This window comes from Capsicum annuum, chromosome 4, assembly GCF_002878395.1.
Source record: "Capsicum annuum cultivar UCD-10X-F1 chromosome 4, UCD10Xv1.1, whole genome shotgun sequence".
NCBI classification, from domain to species: Eukaryota; Viridiplantae; Streptophyta; class Magnoliopsida; order Solanales; family Solanaceae; genus Capsicum; species Capsicum annuum.
The window spans coordinates 197191022-197208420 of NC_061114.1; the positions used below are offsets into that span (position 1 = coordinate 197191022).

At 35.4% G+C, this 17399-nt stretch overlaps 1 protein-coding gene across 1 annotated transcript in view; it reads left to right on the forward strand.

The window, feature by feature from the left end:
- Positions 1-17399, forward strand: part of LOC107867603 (ATPase GET3A) — a 39149-nt gene that overhangs the window by 16258 nt on the left and 5492 nt on the right. The window contains exon 4 of the mRNA XM_016713914.2: positions 1470-1580. Within this exon, the coding sequence (XP_016569400.1) occupies positions 1470-1580 (111 nt within the window). The remainder of the gene's footprint in view (positions 1-1469; positions 1581-17399) is intronic.

The following is a 17399-nucleotide window of genomic DNA, read 5'->3' on the forward strand; positions in this document are numbered from 1 at the left end:
ACAACTGTAGGCAGCGTTTGTAATCACAATACAAAGCCTCAGTTACAACAAGAACATGAATTTCTACTTGTGAGCAAATTGGTTCCTTGTTGCGAATGAGGCTTTCATTCAAGAGCTTCAAGAGAATATTTTGTTGTGAGAATATGGAAGCTTGGTTTACTTGTTGTTGTGAAAGATGAGCAATATATATGAGACAAGAAAACCTAGGACGTGTCTCATTGGCTGAGACCAAAAAGTGCAGCAACTTTCTCTCCCTTTTTTGTACTATCGTCCAGCCGTGCATGACAATGACGTAAATGCGGCCAACCTATTTCCTAAGTAGTTGCAGCTTTGTCATCAACTATTCTTCAGGAACCAAGTAGGAACCAAGTCCGAACATATGATTTGTCAATCATCAAAACGAATGGCTTAACAGTTACTTATTATGAAATGAAAAAACTTTAAAAGTTGTGGATGAGAGATTTTCTGTAGAGGCCGGGAACGGAGCTGAGATATTTGTTGGAAGTTGAAAATAATGACATGATGAAAATTTTAAAAATTTATACAAGTATTTCACTTCGTGATATTTCAATCATTTCATAAACAATAAATTATTTCAACTAATCTTAATATTAGTGTCTAACAACAAAAAATAAATTAAAACTTGCTCTTTATTTTTATTTTATTTTATTTTATTTTTATTTAATAGTAATAATGAATGAAATAACTAAAAAGGCTAAAACTAATACAACAAGTTTGTAAAATTAATCAAGTAAAATTGTTGTATTAATAGGGGAAAATAAGTTTAAATATACATTTTTGCAGCAGTGATAAATACGTTAATGGAATGTTACAAAGAATCAAAATAATCAAACTAAGTGTGGTATCATATGTAACATGACATATCAACGTTATGAAGCGAAAATTATGAAGGATTGACGAAATTATTCTATAGATGGATAAATTATGTCGAGCAATTAGCTACACCAAATCTTGCAATAAATCAAAAAAATAAAAATGCACAGAATACACCTCTAAATGTGAATTAATATTAATTTTTTTCACAAATCTGTATAATTTAACATTCGGAGTTTGTTAAGTATTTAATGAAGTCAAATTTACTCACATTTATCAAGCTTAAAGTATCAAAACTGTTCAAAAGTATATTTGATAGGCCATTTTGAACTTACCCTCAAACATATGGTAACTTTTTTTTTAATTTCATCCCACATTATGTTAGTGTTTTTACTAGATTTTGTCAAAGTTACTTTTGTGAAAGGTAAAAGATAAGTTAAATAACTTTTATGTAACAACATAAAGAATAATGTAACTTTTATGTAACAAAACAAAGAATAACAAAATTTACTCGGTGGGGGTGGGGAGCTTGCTACTTTTACAAGCGAAAAATCATTTGGAATGTTCCAAAAAAAAAGACAATTCATCTTCATTTGCCAGCTTGAATTTACTGAAAGATTACACATCTATTGCAGATGAGTCGTATCTTTGGGGTCGACACTGAATTTGGTGAGGATGCGATCCTAGGAAAACTTGAAGGCATGAAAGATATAATTGAACAAGTGAACAGACAGTTCAAGGATCCAGTAAGATTTTTACCTTGAAATGGTCTTCCTTATAATGAAAAAGTTGATTTTATGCTGTTATGCTGTAATTAGTAAAGTTCAGAGGATCTTTTTATTTAGACCTGGGAAAACTTTTAATAAGTTTGAGTAAGAAGCATCAATAAAATCAGGAAGCTGTGGCAGAATATCTCTTTTAACAGGACCTGAACAACTTATATGTCTTATGCTTTAGTGAAAGTAGTGACACATAATATCTTCTTGTTGATGAGACGTTATCAGCTAGCACTAGAAATATGTACGACTGAGCATTCATGCCTTTTCTTTTTCATTTATTATACTCCTGCTTGTACACTCCAACCCTCTTCCAAAAAAACAAAAGGAAAAAGACAACACATACCCATAAAACCATAGTATTTCCACCTAAAATGACCATTTCAAAGTAATACCATAGCATGGCCAGTCGGCCATTATGCGCTATTTCAGCCCATTTTCAAATAGTTTACTTCTGTTTTTTTTTTTTTTTTTGGTTTCAGCTTCTTTTATTATTCCTTTTGACTTCTTTTTTTTTTTTGGATTTGCTACAAATTTTTTGACTAAACAATCTGCTTCTTTTAACAATTAAATACAATTGTATATAGAAATTGTATCTCTCTCTATATATATAGGATGTGTATATAAACTGTCTGTATAATTGTTGTATGTGTCTAAATAATTGTTGCACCTAAAAATTATATATGAAGTATATAGAAATTATATAGTTTTGTATAAAATAACGAAGTGTATAGAAACTGTATCATTGTTGTATAAAATATGTATATGTATAGAATGTATATAAGATGGGTATAAAAACTATATCATTATTGTATAGAATATGTATATGTATAGACTGTGATATATATATATATATGTGTGTGTGTGTGTGTATCATTATTGTATAAAATATGTTATTTTTATATAACAAATAAAATACACTTTTTGTATTTGATTAATAAAAAGAAATAGCAATTATAATGTTACAATTGTATTTAATTGCTAAAAATACTATAACATTCATTTGTTTTTTTTCTGGGATAAACATACAAAATAATACTAAGACTAGTTTTTCTTTTAAACAAAGGAGTTAAAAAAATAACAGGAAGCAACCAAAAAATAAAATAAGAACAAAAAACTAAGGAGCGAAAGAAACAAAACTCCAGTAAAGTCAGATTATAAATGAACCATTTAATTCGGTTGGACATTTAAATGGCTATATAATGTCTTTGAAGTATCTTGGGCCATCCGATGCCAATAGTTTCATTCTGATGGTCATTTTTGTCCTTTCCCAAAAAAAAATAAAAAATCCAATGCAACTTTATTTTACACTTTGTTTGTATGGTAGTTTGTCATGGTTTCATAATATACGGTGCAGTATGGTATGGTACTGTATAGTATAGTACAATACAATATTTGGATGAACTGTATAATTCACGGCTGTTTAATAACAATTTTGTTTTTTATGGTATAGTACTATATCGTAATGGATAAGTTTACTAAAATGTCCTTAATTATTGTAAATTTTAAATTTATTAATAATTGTTAAAAAAATAATTTTCTTTCTATAGATTTATCACAAATCATGCATTATAAATATATTAAGTAATTAAATTTATGAAAATTATAACAAAATTAAAACTTTACATTCATGAAATGATCATGTAAACTGCAGAAACATGGACATCCTACAATAACAACTGCATGTGATTTTTGTTGCTGTGTCTCTTCTGGGGTTAACACCTAGCAAGTTAAGCTACCATAAATAGCTTAAAAACTCAGAAAAACGCCAAGTTAATTTGGATAGCTGCTTTGGGATTCAAATGCGTTGATGAACACAAGTCATTAGATGCATTTTTTCCTCCCCAAATACATGGCAGCAGCAAGCAGTGAACATGCACCATAAATTTGACTGCACTTTGGTTGTATGAAGATTAGAAGTTGAATGTTTTCTTTTGGTTGTTATGTAGGACATATGCCAAGTGGCTGACAACGTACAACAACAAAAAATGGAAGAAAATATTGGAGAAAGATCTAATCAAAGAGGAATAAATTGAAATAAGTTCTGTGCTTACTTTTTGAAACACTGGCTATGGATGGTTTTAGGCGAGGTAGAGATAAACTGAAGAAATATTGAAGGGAGGTGATTAGGAATGATATGGAGCAGTTACAACTTACGGAGGACGTGACCCTTGATAGGAAGGTGTGGAGGATGCGGATTAGGGTAGAGGGTTAGGAGGTGAGAGTGCGTCGGTAATAGTAGGGGAGCGTTCTTTTGTGTCTGGAGTTTCTTGTTCGTGGTGTTGTGGCTGTAGTATTATCTTGTGGCTAGCGGTGTTAGTTTATTTTGCATGCCTTTATATACACTTATTTTTTGAGTTTGTTATACTTTTAGTTTATTTTGCATACCGTACTAGTTTATATGTACTTATTTTTTGCGCTGGTTATACTGTTATCGGTCCTAAGCCGGGGGTCTATCGGAAACAACCTCTCTACTTCACCTGAGATAGTGGTATGGTCTGCGTATACTCTACCCTCTTCAGACCCCACTATGCGGGAATACACTGGGTATGTTGTTGTTGCTGCTTACTTTTTGAAATAGAGAGGAATTGATTTTGTGATTACGAGGTTTGAGAATGGTGGAGAACAACGCAGAGGAGGATTGAGCAGAAAAGCATAAAAATAAAACATATTAGGGTTGAAAGTAATATAAGGTAAAGGATAAAATAGGATTAGATAATATTATATAGGGACATAATTGGAAAATGTTAGATTACGGGTCATGGGTCACCTATGTGGATTGACCCGAACCGACCCAATCTTTTTTTTGTTTTAATTATCTGTTAAGTGGAAGATAAGGGAGCAATTTAATTTTGAAAAAGAGGGGGAACAGTTATTAAGTAACTGACTTATCCATCCACCACTGTACATATGTGCTCCTTTCTTCTGTTTAAGGAGACAGATCAGTGAAAAACAAAATTGTGTGGTAAACAACAAAAACATCAACAAAAATCCAAAAAAGGAGGCTTTTAGTTTGTGAATCAACTCTCCGTTTTCTAGAGAGACGAAGATTGATTGGGGTGATTGTGTCAGTAGCAAATTGAACATCTAAAAGAGCAGACACAGATACTAAGCTTCGTCGAATTTCTGGAGCATATAGAACGTCATACAACATTAAAGACCGGCCTCCACACAAATCTACTTTGCAAGTGCCAATCCCTTGGACTTTAAGTCTTGCATTATTTCCTACATAGATCCACCTTGATCCAGGTGAAACTCGACGGAACTCCACAAACGCTTCTCGATCTCGACTCACATGGTCGGTGGCTCCTGAATCTACAATCCACAAAGGATAAGATTTAGTTAATAAACCAGTGCTAGAAACATATACAACACTAAGAGTTGCGTTTAGAAATGCTACCTTTTTCTGCTCAAGACATTCACGAGCAAAATGCCCCAAATTTTGGCAATTGTAGTACTTCATCTTGCTCTTGTCTTTCTTCTTGAAAAAACGTTTTCCCTTCTTGGAATTTGGCTTGTTCTTTTTCTCAAAGGTTCCTTCTTCGATCTCTTTACCCTTTCCCTTCTTTTTCCACTTCTTCTTGCGCTTGAATCCTGAAGAGTTCTTACCACTTGATTCTGCCATAAAGGCATTACAAGCAGCTTTAGCAACACCAAGCCGCTCATCTTCAAGTTCAACATGACGAGCAACACCAAAAAAGGTTTTGATGCTATCATTGTGGGTTAAGTTGACCTTCAAGTGTTCCCAACTGTTGGGAAGAAATCGGATCACTGCTTAAACCTATTGCTCATTTGAAATAACAAGACCAACACTTTTGAGTTGAGCTATCATATTCGACATCACCAAAAGGTGTTGTTTGATGTTCCGATCATGACGCTTCTTGTAAGTGTCAAACTTGATAGTCAGCTGTCTGAGGCTGATGACAAAAGTACCCCTAGATGTTCCTCTCAAGTGCGCCCAGATGGCATTGGCAGTAGGAAATTCCTCACTCATGTATAAGGTCATCAATTACAGAACTTACAATGATTCTCCGTGCAATGGAATCAGCCTTTTTCCAAGCCTTATAAGCTTCAAGGTTTCTTCTGTGTTGTGCAGTATTGCCCTTTTCTGGTAGACTTAAGATATGGTTAATACCTTCAAGAGCGTTTTGCTCTTCCAGTACATACCACATCTTACGACTCCAAATGTCATGGTTGTCTCCATTTAGTTTTTCTCCTTTGTTCAAGTCAACAATTATGTTTTTTGATGCCATGTCTGTTATTAAGAGACAATTACGCAAGTGTGTTATCAATTATGCATGTAAATTACACATTTAAGCAAATCATTTCACCTAAAGGTTTCATGTTTAGTGTAAAATCGAAAGGACACTTAAGAATCCAATCATCATATACGAACTAAACACTTAACCAAAATTAGAAATTAATTTCTTAATGTGTATTAGGATGATAGCTTTTAATTAAGTCGTTTTAAACTCAACTAAATGAATGAAATTCACGTAAAAAGAGATAAACAACTTAATATATATATATATATATATATATATATATATATAAAGTTAATATATTCTAGATGACTTCATGTTACAAGTCAATCTAAAAATAAAAGTCATTCCACAAATATTCTAGACGATTTATGTACCCCCAAAAAGTCTCTCTAGGCTTAATCTCGTGGTAAACATCAATTAATCTCTCGCCCCAAGGATTACAAAGAGAATTTGCTAATATAGCTAATGCTTCCCAATCCGAGATTTCTACATAGTTTTCTAGTTCTACATGTTTCATCTCAAACAAATGTATAAAACTAGCAATACAAATGTTAGGTGACATCTTAAAAGACTTGAACTCTTTCAATTTCTTTTCTCTTTCCCTTCGTATAGCCCTTTCATTCCATAACAGATTTTGAGTCACTCTTGGGACACCATTTCATATGATCTCACGACCTCAAAAACATGCCCTTCAACGATGTGCTCTTCCACTTTGTCTCTTTGCTGGACATCCAGAACTCCCACTTGGAGTGATTCGAGTTTGTCCCAGTCCAGTTATTTCTGAAATAGGAACCAAGAAACAATTAGAATGGTTTAACCATTCAATGTGACAACTTATGTCACAATTTATCGTAGAAGGCAAAATCTATTAAAATAAAGTTCTGGACTAATTGAGACGAAAAAATGTCAAGCCATATTTATTCACTTATGTAAATCACATTTTAAAAGGAATGATGATCACTGTCATATGTCAAAAGACATTCACTTATCTTTTCATAAATGAAACACTACAACTAAATAGAATGAATTTTTCTTTACTTGAATTTAGTACTACATCAGCACTACAAGATTCATGAAAAAAAAAAATATTTACTAGCAGGCTCTATATTTTCAATCAATAAATAAAGATCAAAAGGAATCATTTCTATGGAAATCCTGATTTCATGGATAAAATTACACAAACAATATTCCATTAAATAAAGGTACCAAACTATTCTTTTCCTTATATTCATATATATTAATATTTTATAGGATATATATCACTGTCACCCTTTTACCATTCAACTTCTTTGTAAAAATCAACTGTATCAATATTTTTGTACAGTTTTTGTCCAAAAAAAAAAATCTCTTTAAAAAAAAAACAACGAGATATGAAGAAGAAAAGAAAAAACTTACTTTTGACTTCTTTTCACATATCAGGTTCATCAAAAAAAAATTTAGATCTGGTGAAAATAAGGCTCATTGTTGCTTGTATCCATGGTAGTTTTTAAAGCTCTTTGGATTTTGTCTCAAATAAAGCAAATCTGAGTCTTATGTTGAGACAAAAGAAACACCATAAAAGGATAAGGATCTTTTCTTTCCACATCCACACATACTTATCTATTCCTCCTTGCCAAGGTAAGGTTATGGGTTCTCCAATGTCAACAAAAAATACAGTCCAAACGCCAAAGGTACGTAAACTCCACTTCAAGAGCCTTTTTTTTTTAAAACACACGATTTAATATGCATAACAGTGTAAATTTTACATGCAAAATTAGGGCAATTTCAACCTGTCTTTGATTCCATTGATAGCAAATTCGTAGTAAAAACAGTGTATGTACCTTAATCTGTTGCAGCGGAAGTATTGAATTTGCTACTGACGCAATCGCTCCAAAGTGGGAGTTCTGGATGTCGAGCAAAGAGACATAGTGGAAGAGCACATCGTCGAAGGGCATGTTTTTGAGGTTGTGAGTTCATACGAAATGGTGTCCCCAGAGCGACTCAAAATCTGTTACGGAATGAAAGGGCTATACGGAGGGAAAGAGAAAAGAAATTGAAAGAGTTCAAGTCTTTTAAGATGTCACCCAACATTAGTGTTGCTAGTTTTATACATCTGTTTGAGATGAAACGTGTAGAACTAGAAAACTATGTAGAAATCTCGGATTGGGAAGCATTAGCTATATTAGCAAATTCTCTCCGTGATCCTTGGGGCAAGAGATTAATTGATGTTTACCACGGATTTGGCCTAGCGAGCCTTTTTGGGTGTACATAAGTCGTCTAGAATAATTGTGGAATGATTTTTATTTTTAGATTGACTTGTAACATGAAGTTATTTATTAACTTTATATTATATATATTAAGTTATCTCTTTTTTCATGAATTTCATTCATTTAGTTGAGTTTAAAACGACTTAATTAAAAGTTATTATCCTAATACACATTAAGAAATTAATTTCTAATTTTGGTTAAGTGTTTAGTTCGTATATGATGATTGGATTCTTAAGTGTCCTTTCGATTTTACACTAAACATGAAACCTTTAGGTGAAATGATTTGCTTAAATGTGTAATTTGCATACATAATGAATAACACACTTGCGTAATTGTCTCTTAATAACAGACATGTCATTAAAAAGCATAATTGCTGACTTGAACAAAGGAGAAAAACTAAATGTAGACAACTACGACATTTGGAGTCGTAAGATGTGGTATGTACAGGAAGAGCAAAACGCTCTTGAATGTATTAACCATGTCTTAAGTCTACCAGAACAGGGCAATACTGCACAACACAGAAGAGACCTTGAAACTTATAAGGCTTGGAAAAAGGCTGATTCCATTGCACGGGGAATCATTGTAAGCTCTGTAGTTGATGACCTCATACATGAGTGTGAGAAATTTCCTACTGCCAATACCATTTGGACACACTTGCGAGGAACACATGGGGGTACTTCTGTCACCCGCCTCAGACTGCTGACTATCAAGTTTGACACTTACAAGAAGCGTCATGATCAGAACATCAAACAACACCTTAGGGTGATGTCGAATATGATAGCTCAACTCAAAAGTGTTGGTCATGTTCTTTCAGATGATCAGCAGGTTCAGGCAGTGATCCAATCTCTTCCCAACAGTTGGGAACACTTGAAGGTCAACTTAACCTACAATAATAGCATCAAAACCTTTTCTGATGTTGCTCGTCATGTTGAACTTGAAGATGAGCGGCTTGGTGCTTCTAATGCCTTTATGGCAAAATCAAGTGGTAAGAACTCTTCAGGATTCAAGCGCAAGAAGAAGTGAAAAAAGAACGGGAAGGGTAAAGAGGCCGAAGAAGGACCCTCTAAGAAAAAGAACAAGTCGTAGATCATTAAAGTTTGGTTTATTACCAGTTCATACTACATAAGGAGTAGAAGATACTGATTTAGAGGGCACTTTATTCAATATATAGGCCGCAATCAATAACGCATCTCCCCAGAAAGAGATTGGTAAATTTGCCTGCACCTTGGTAAATTTTCCTGCGCCATCATAGACCTTCTCATATCCAACAATGTTTTATTCCTTCTTTTGGCTACACCATTTTGTTGAGGTTTATAAGGAGTAGTCAATTGTCTGATAATGCCTTTTTCAATACACAGTTCTTCAAACTGTTTTGACAGATATTCACGTCCTCTATCGGTTCTTAATGCCTTTATACTTTGTTTAATTGATTCTCAACTTCATTCATATATCTTTTGAAGCATTCTAGTGCTTCTGATTTATGAGATATCAAATAGACATAACCAAAGTGCATGAAATCGTCAATGAATGTAATGAAATATGAAGCTGCAGTCCTTGCCCTCACATTCATTAGACCATAGATATCAGAATGGATTAATTGCAATGGGAATTCGGCTCTTTTAGCCTTCCCAAATGTTTTACGTGTAATCTTTCCGGCAAGACAATTTTGACAAATTGACATTTCAATTTTGGAGAAAGAACCTAGATGTCCTTCCTTTGTCAATTTATTCATTCAGTCTTGCCCTATGTGACCCAATCTAGCATGCCATGTAAGTATATCATCATCACTATTACTAGAATAACATGACATTACACAACGGTCAACATAATAGTCATAAGTTGAAGGATTACAATCTAAAACAATAAAGCGATCATAACGATGTCCAAAACCATAAGAAACATTATCTAGAGTAATTCTTACACAATTATGACTAAAAAACAAATGAAAACCAACAAAGTCTGGAATCTAGTTGACCTTCCTTCTGGACGTAAAGCTATTGGGAACAAGTGGATTCTCAAAGTTAAATGCAAATCAGATGGGTCAATAGAAAGGCACAAAGCGCGATTGGTGGCAAAAGATTTTACTCAAGAAGTTGGAATAGATTATGAGGAAACTTTTTCACCAGTTGTGAAATTTACCTCAATTCGATTGCTTTTGGCTATAGTTGCACGTTTAGATTTAGAATTACACCAAATGGACGTGAAGACCGTTTTTCTCAATGGAGAATTAAATGAGGAAATCTACATGAAACAACCTGTAGGTTTTGTTGTTAAAGGCAAAGAAAAGAAGGTTTGTAAATTAAACAGATCAATATATGGCCTTAAGCAGTTTTCAAGGCAGTGGTACCTGAGATTTCATAAGGAAGTGATTTCACCATGATCGATAAAGACCATTGCATCTATGTGAAAAAGTCCAATGAAAATTTTGTGATTCTTTTTCTTTATGTGGGTGGTATTTTACTAGCTGGAAATAATTTGGAGTATGTAAAAAATGTTAATTCATGGATTTCAAAGTCATTTGGCATGAAAGATATGGGTGAAGCAGACTATATATTGGGTGTTAAAATCCAAACAGACTATTCCTAGAAAATTTTGAGTCTATCTCAAGAAACATACATAATGAAAATTTTGAAACGTTTTCGAATGAATAGTTGCAAATCCATGGATACTCCTATAGAAAAAGGTGAAACTTTAAGTCTTGAAATGTGTCCAAAGACTGAAAAACAAAAGGAAGACATGTCTCGAGTACCACATTCCAGTGCAGTTGGGAATTTGATGTACGCTATGATGTGTACTCGCCCAGACATTTGTTATGCCGTAGGTTTGATGAGCAGGTATCAATCTAATCCTGGAAGAGATCATTGAAAAGCAGTAAAGAGAATTTTTCGATACCTGAAGGGAACTGCGGATTATTCACTATGCTATAGTAGATCCAATTTATCCATAAGAGGTTATACAGATGCTGATTGGGCTGGTGACCGGTATGATAGAAAATCAACTTTCGGTTATGCCTTCTTGCTAAATGGTGGTGCAATTTCGTGGAAAAGTAAGAAACTTGCACAGCCCTGTCAACTATGGAATCAGAATTTGTGGCTTGTGCATCTGCAATACAAAAAGCTGTTTGGTTGAAGATATTCTTTGAACATTTGAACATCGCAAAGAATTCTAAGGGTCCCATGATTTTATATTGTGACAGTCAAGCGGCTATCGCATATACGAAGGATCCTAAATATCACGGTAAGACCAAGCACGTTGATATTAAGTATAACTTTATAAGAGACATAGTAGCAAGTGGAGAAATAATTTTGCAATACATTCCTACACAAGAAATGATAGTTGATCCCTTTACTAAGGCAATATCTAGAGACTTGTTTGAGAAACATGTTATGGCTCTAGGATTACGTAGGGTATGATTATGTTTATGTATTGTAGATGACTTGATTATAATTATTATCAATATAAGAATCTTGAATTTATGTTCAATCATATGCATGCGAAAATGTGTTTTATTAATATAGTGTGTCAACAAGTTGCAAGATTGGCTCTCACACGAACAATCGCCTCTTACGTTGAGGAACGTGAAGAGAAAAGTTCCACCATAAGATAATGCCTTGTTTTGTAAAGCCAGATGTGAGTTTCTACAATAATATGGATTTGAGGATTATTAAAGAAAAAAACTCAGGTTAGACATTTAAAGGTGTCTGGACCTAGATCTATACAATGTTGAATGACTAAAAGAATGAGACACACCACACCAATATAAGGTGATAACATCGTAGCGCGTGTTTCATACCACGTGTGCTTAGCGACCAATCGGTTAATGGAAGAATGAATCCCTGCTTCTTCATTGTGTAAGACCCTAAAAAGTTATTTTAACTTTTCATTGAAATACCCTTAGACCTTTAATTATTTCTTGAAGTTTCGATCGGTGTTGCTACTTTAGCATGTTACTAATAGCCATGAGAGATTCGGCAATGCGGTGCATGTCTAAGAAAGCAGTTAATTTGGAGCAGATAGATTCGAGTAGAAAGGGAAGACAATTAAAATGAATATTTTAGCTTGTTTACACAAGCCGGCTATTACACTAATCATATAAGAGTCAAGTGTAATTGTGTATATAAAGTTAATCATGAACTCGAGTTTACCTCTTTAAGAGGATGGGGGACCGGATGAGTAACTATTGAAGTAGTTAATAATGTCTGGGGTATTGTGAGTATTAGAATCCTCATATTAGTAGAGAATCCTTTCCACATGATTGGATTCCTTTCTGTAGCTTGTAAACCTTATAGGTAAAGCTCATAATGCTCACAGGTCGCACGAACTATTTGCAGTATGAATTGGTGACTTGTTGATGTCGTACTGGTGCGGGTCTAGTCCATCATGTGCGAAGTGGGAGATGTTAGATTACGGGTCATGGGTCGCCCATACGGACCGACCCAACCGACCCAATCTTTTTTTGTTTTAATTATCAGTTAAGTGGAAGATAAGGGAGCAATTTAATTGTGAAAAAGAGGGGAAACAGTTACTGAGTAACTGGCTTATCCACCCACCACTGTACATATACGCTCCTTCTTTCTATTTAAGGAGACAGATCAGTGAAAAACAAAATTGTCTAGTAAACAACAAAAACATCAACAAAAATCAAAAAATGAGGCTTTTAGTTTGTGAATCAACTCTCCATTTCCTAGAGAGACGAAGATTGACTTGGGCCGATTGTGTCAGTAGCAAATTCAATACTTCCGCTGCAACAGATTAAGGTACATACACTGTTTTTACTACAAATTTGCTATTAGAAAAAGAAATAAGAAAAGCATGGGAAACTACCAAATCGGTGGTTCTATAAATTGAGTTATTTCATGATTACCAAACTATAAAAAAATACCATACCTTACCTTTTCTCCTTGGTAACCATACCATACCATAAGAAACCACTATCCAAAGAGGCACTTAGTCTGTTGTTTTAGTGAAGGGGCTGGCAGTGGTGTGAGTGGTACTATTTGACTTGAACAAGAACTTTACAGCTTTCAATTACTACCAGAAACATTCACTGGAGTTTGGAATAAATTGCCTGCATCGAATTTCTTTTACTAAAAAAAAGTCTCTCTTGGGAAATGGTACACGACTCCAAACTCTCTCCCTTTCACTTTGCTCCGACGAGCTTCATTTCTGATGATATCTTTTTAATAAGTTAGGTTATGGAAGAGAAAATCTTCTTTTATGGAAGAGAAAATCATCTTTATTTCTGGTGATAAGTGTTTTGAGGTAATTGATCTTAGCAATGAGCCTGTGAAAAATATAAGAGAAAAATACTATTGAATTGTTGTAACTACATTATTACATTGAGGCCCTATTTATAAACAATACATTCCAATCCTTTTCCTAATAGGACACTACATTACAATCCTTTTCCAAGTAGGATTTTATAAGCTATTCCTATTCCTACTCATATTCTAACACTCCCCCTCAAGCTAGTGCATAGAAGACATCTGTACCAAGTTTGTTATGGATGTAACTAATATGAGAATCGGTGAGGGACTTGGTGAAGATATCTACAAGAAAACTAATAAGGACTGCTTTGGACGTCTGGGAGACCTCAATTGAAACAGAACAAACTGAAAAAATATCTAAAAGTAGTAAATATTGCTGTAAAGTCGATGTGTCGCTGAAAAATTGTCGAAAACTGGTATAAAATATACGGGTCATCTCGAAATCAAGAGACGAATAGATCTTGAACATGAAAGTCATCGGAAACTTAGCCGAAACATGCTCACACGCTGAATTATTAGATTTGATGGCTTAAAAATGACTACAATCTGAGGAAAAAAAAGTGTATGGGTAGGGTCGGAATGACGGCACGATCCTACTGGAAAAGAAATTATATGGGCAGGGTCGGAATGATGGCACGACCCTACTGAAAAAGATCTAAGGAGTCACCGGAAAGACGTACGGAACTATGTAAATTAAATTTGAGGAGTCACCAGAAAGATGCATGGTGCTATGCAACTCAGATATGAGACAGTAGTCCGGAAAGATGTACGGTGCTACGCAAATCAGATATGAGAAAATAGTCACCGAAAAGAAGTACGGTGCTAAGAAAAATAGATATGAATAGTCACCGGACAGATGCATGGTTCTACGCAAAGATATGAGAAAATAGTCACTAGAAAGATACACCGTGAGTCAGTGACCCAACTTTTGCTAACATAATCATTGGCCAGACGGGCGGCATATATAGATTATAGCCGCCCACCGGCAGCGGAAACTCTTTGATTCTTTACCAAGATCGTAGAAGATATGATACCATGATAAAGAAATAGACATTGCGCCTAACTCAACCTCAAAAGCTAGCTCATGAGGGGAGGATTGCCCAAGACCATATAAGGAGACCAAGGACCATTTAACCCAGCGATGTGAGACTCTAACACTCCCCGCATGCCCAGGGCTGGATATCTGGAGCATGGACAATATAAGACGGGGGGCCCAACATCGGAAACAATGAACTAGGTGGGCTTGGCTTTGATACCATGATAAATAAATGGACATTGCGCCTAACTCAACCTCAAAAGCTAGCTCATAAGGGGAGGATCGCCCAAGACTATATAAGGAGACCAAGGACCCTTTAACCCACCGATGTGGGACTCCAACACCCCCTGCACGCCCAAGGCTGGACATCTGGAGCGTGGACAATATAAGACGAGGGCCCAACATCGGAAACAATGAACTGGGTGGGCCTGGCTCTGATACCATGTGAAAAATATAAGAGAAAAATATTATTGAATTGTTGTAACTACATTATTACATTGAGGCTCTATTTATAGACAATACATTTCAATCCTTTTCCTAATACGACATTACATTACAATCCTTTTCCAAGTAGGATTTTATAAGCTATTCCTATTCCTACTCATATTCTAACAGAGCCTATGACTATTGTTAGGATCGGAAACCAGGTTATTGCGAAATTTAGCTGTTGCAAAATTGAATTTGCAACAGGTAAAAATGCATTGGAACAGTAAAGACTAAAGGAAAAACTAGAAGAAAATTACTTGTAGGCTAAGGAAAAAAAAAGATAAATTAAGCTAAAGGAATTTTCATTCATATCCTTTCCTGAAACGTCTAGTACTATTAATAGACCTTGGCCAAGCACCATCTCTGACACATAGTACTAATTACAACTGAGCCACTTAAGGACTAAAAGAAATATATAACAAACTAAGAGGACTAAACTGTAAACTTCCTTTCTACTTCTAACTAACTCCTTCTTTAGCCATTGAGAATTGCAACATTTCTCCATCTATAAAATTTGCCTTGTCCTCAAGGAAAAAATGTTCATTCTGGCAAAATCTTCCCAGGTTTCCTGTTCAGATGGCATATCCTTCCATTGAACCAAGAGCTGAGATACTGCTTTGTTGCCCCTCTTTATCATCCTTCTTTCCAGTATCTTAGCAGGCTCACTACAGTAAGGGCTGGCAATATCCACTATAGGAGGGTGGTTGATAGAGTCAGGGATCACATAGCAAGGTTTAAGCTGGGAAACATGGAATGTAGAATGTATTGCCACCTGTTCAGGTCGTGACAATTTGTAAGCAACTTTTCCCACCTTCTGTAGCACCTGATACGGCCTATAATACTTTACTGAGAGTTTGTTGAAAGCCTGGTTAGACAAAGAAACCTCTCTACAAAGTTGAATGTATAGATACACCCAAACACCTTCTTGAAACTGCCTATCACTCCTGTGTTTGTTGGCCATATCAGTCATTCTCTGTTGTGCTCTAGCAAGATGAAACCTCAACAGCTGAATTTTGAACTCCCAAGTGATCAACCTCCTATCCACTTCTTCATCTACAGCTTCACTAGGCATATAAGGTAAGTATAGAGGGGGTTGTTGCCCTTATAAAGCCTCATAGGGACTAGTCTGGATAGCTGAATGGAAGGTGGTATTGTACCACCATTCTGCCAGAGGTAAGTACATATTCTAATCTTTTTGGCTATCAGCACAAAAACACCTCAGGTAAGTCTCAAGAGTTCTATTAACCACCTTTGTTTGTCCATCAGACTTAGGGTAGTATGCAGAGGAAGTACTCAATTCAACACCTTGTATAGGGAACAATTCTTGCCAGAGCCTACTGATAAAAATAGGTTCTCTGTCACTTACCACATTTTCAGGCATGCCATGTAGCTTAAACACTTGATCCATGAACAACTAGGCCACTGTTGAAGCTGTGTAGGGGTGAGTTAATACCAAAAAATGAGCATATTTTGTCATTCTATCTACTACCACCAGAATGGTAGTCTTTCCTTGTGACTTAGGCAAACCTTCAACAAAATCCATACTTATGTTAGATCAGGCTGTATAGAGAATTTGCAAGGGTTGTAATAGCCCTGGGTAAGCTGCATTATCACTTTTACTCCTCTGACAGGTTGAACATTTCCTGATATAGACCGCCACATCTTCTTTGAGACCCTTCCAGTAAAACAACCCTGCTAGCTTCCTTTAAGTGTTATCCATTCCAGAGTGGCCCCCCATAGTTGAATCATGCCAGACTTAAATCAAGTCTTGTCTCAGCTAAGCATCACTTCCTACCATCAGTTTACCATGCTTCCTTAATTGTTGCTGAATGTAGGAGTATCCCTTGTATTCTCCAATGTGGTTTTGTATTTTCTCCATCAAAACAGCCAATTCTTTATCTTTACTCCGGCTCTCTTGGATCCTATGGAATAAAGTAGCATCAACAGGTGTTAGAGCCAGCAAGAATACCTCAGTCTTAGGCAGTCTTGACAAGGCATCAGCTGTCTTGTTCTCTCTTCTTTCTTGTACTCAATCTCAAAATCATATTACATGAGCTTTGCCACCCATTTCATTTGAAGGCCAGTGTGCAGCTTCTGATCCAAAAGGTATTTGAGAGCCCTTTGATCAGTCCTCACCACAAAGGAAACCTACCCATGAGATACTGTGATCATTTGGTAATAGCCATGACTAGAGCTAAGAGCTCCTTGTCATATACTGTGAGAGTCAAATGCTTCCCTGATAACCCTTTACTAATGAAAGCTATTGGGTGGCCCTCTTGCATTAATACAACACCCACCCCCAAGTCACATGCATTTGTCTCCATAATAAACTGTAGATAACTAACAGGCATTGCTAATACTGGAGCAGAAGTGAGGGCCAATTTAAGGTCTTCAAAAGCCTTGGTAGCTTTGCATGTCCATTGGAACCCATCTTTTTTGAGCAAATCAGTTAAAGGCTTGCTTATAATTCCATAGAGTCTGATAAACCT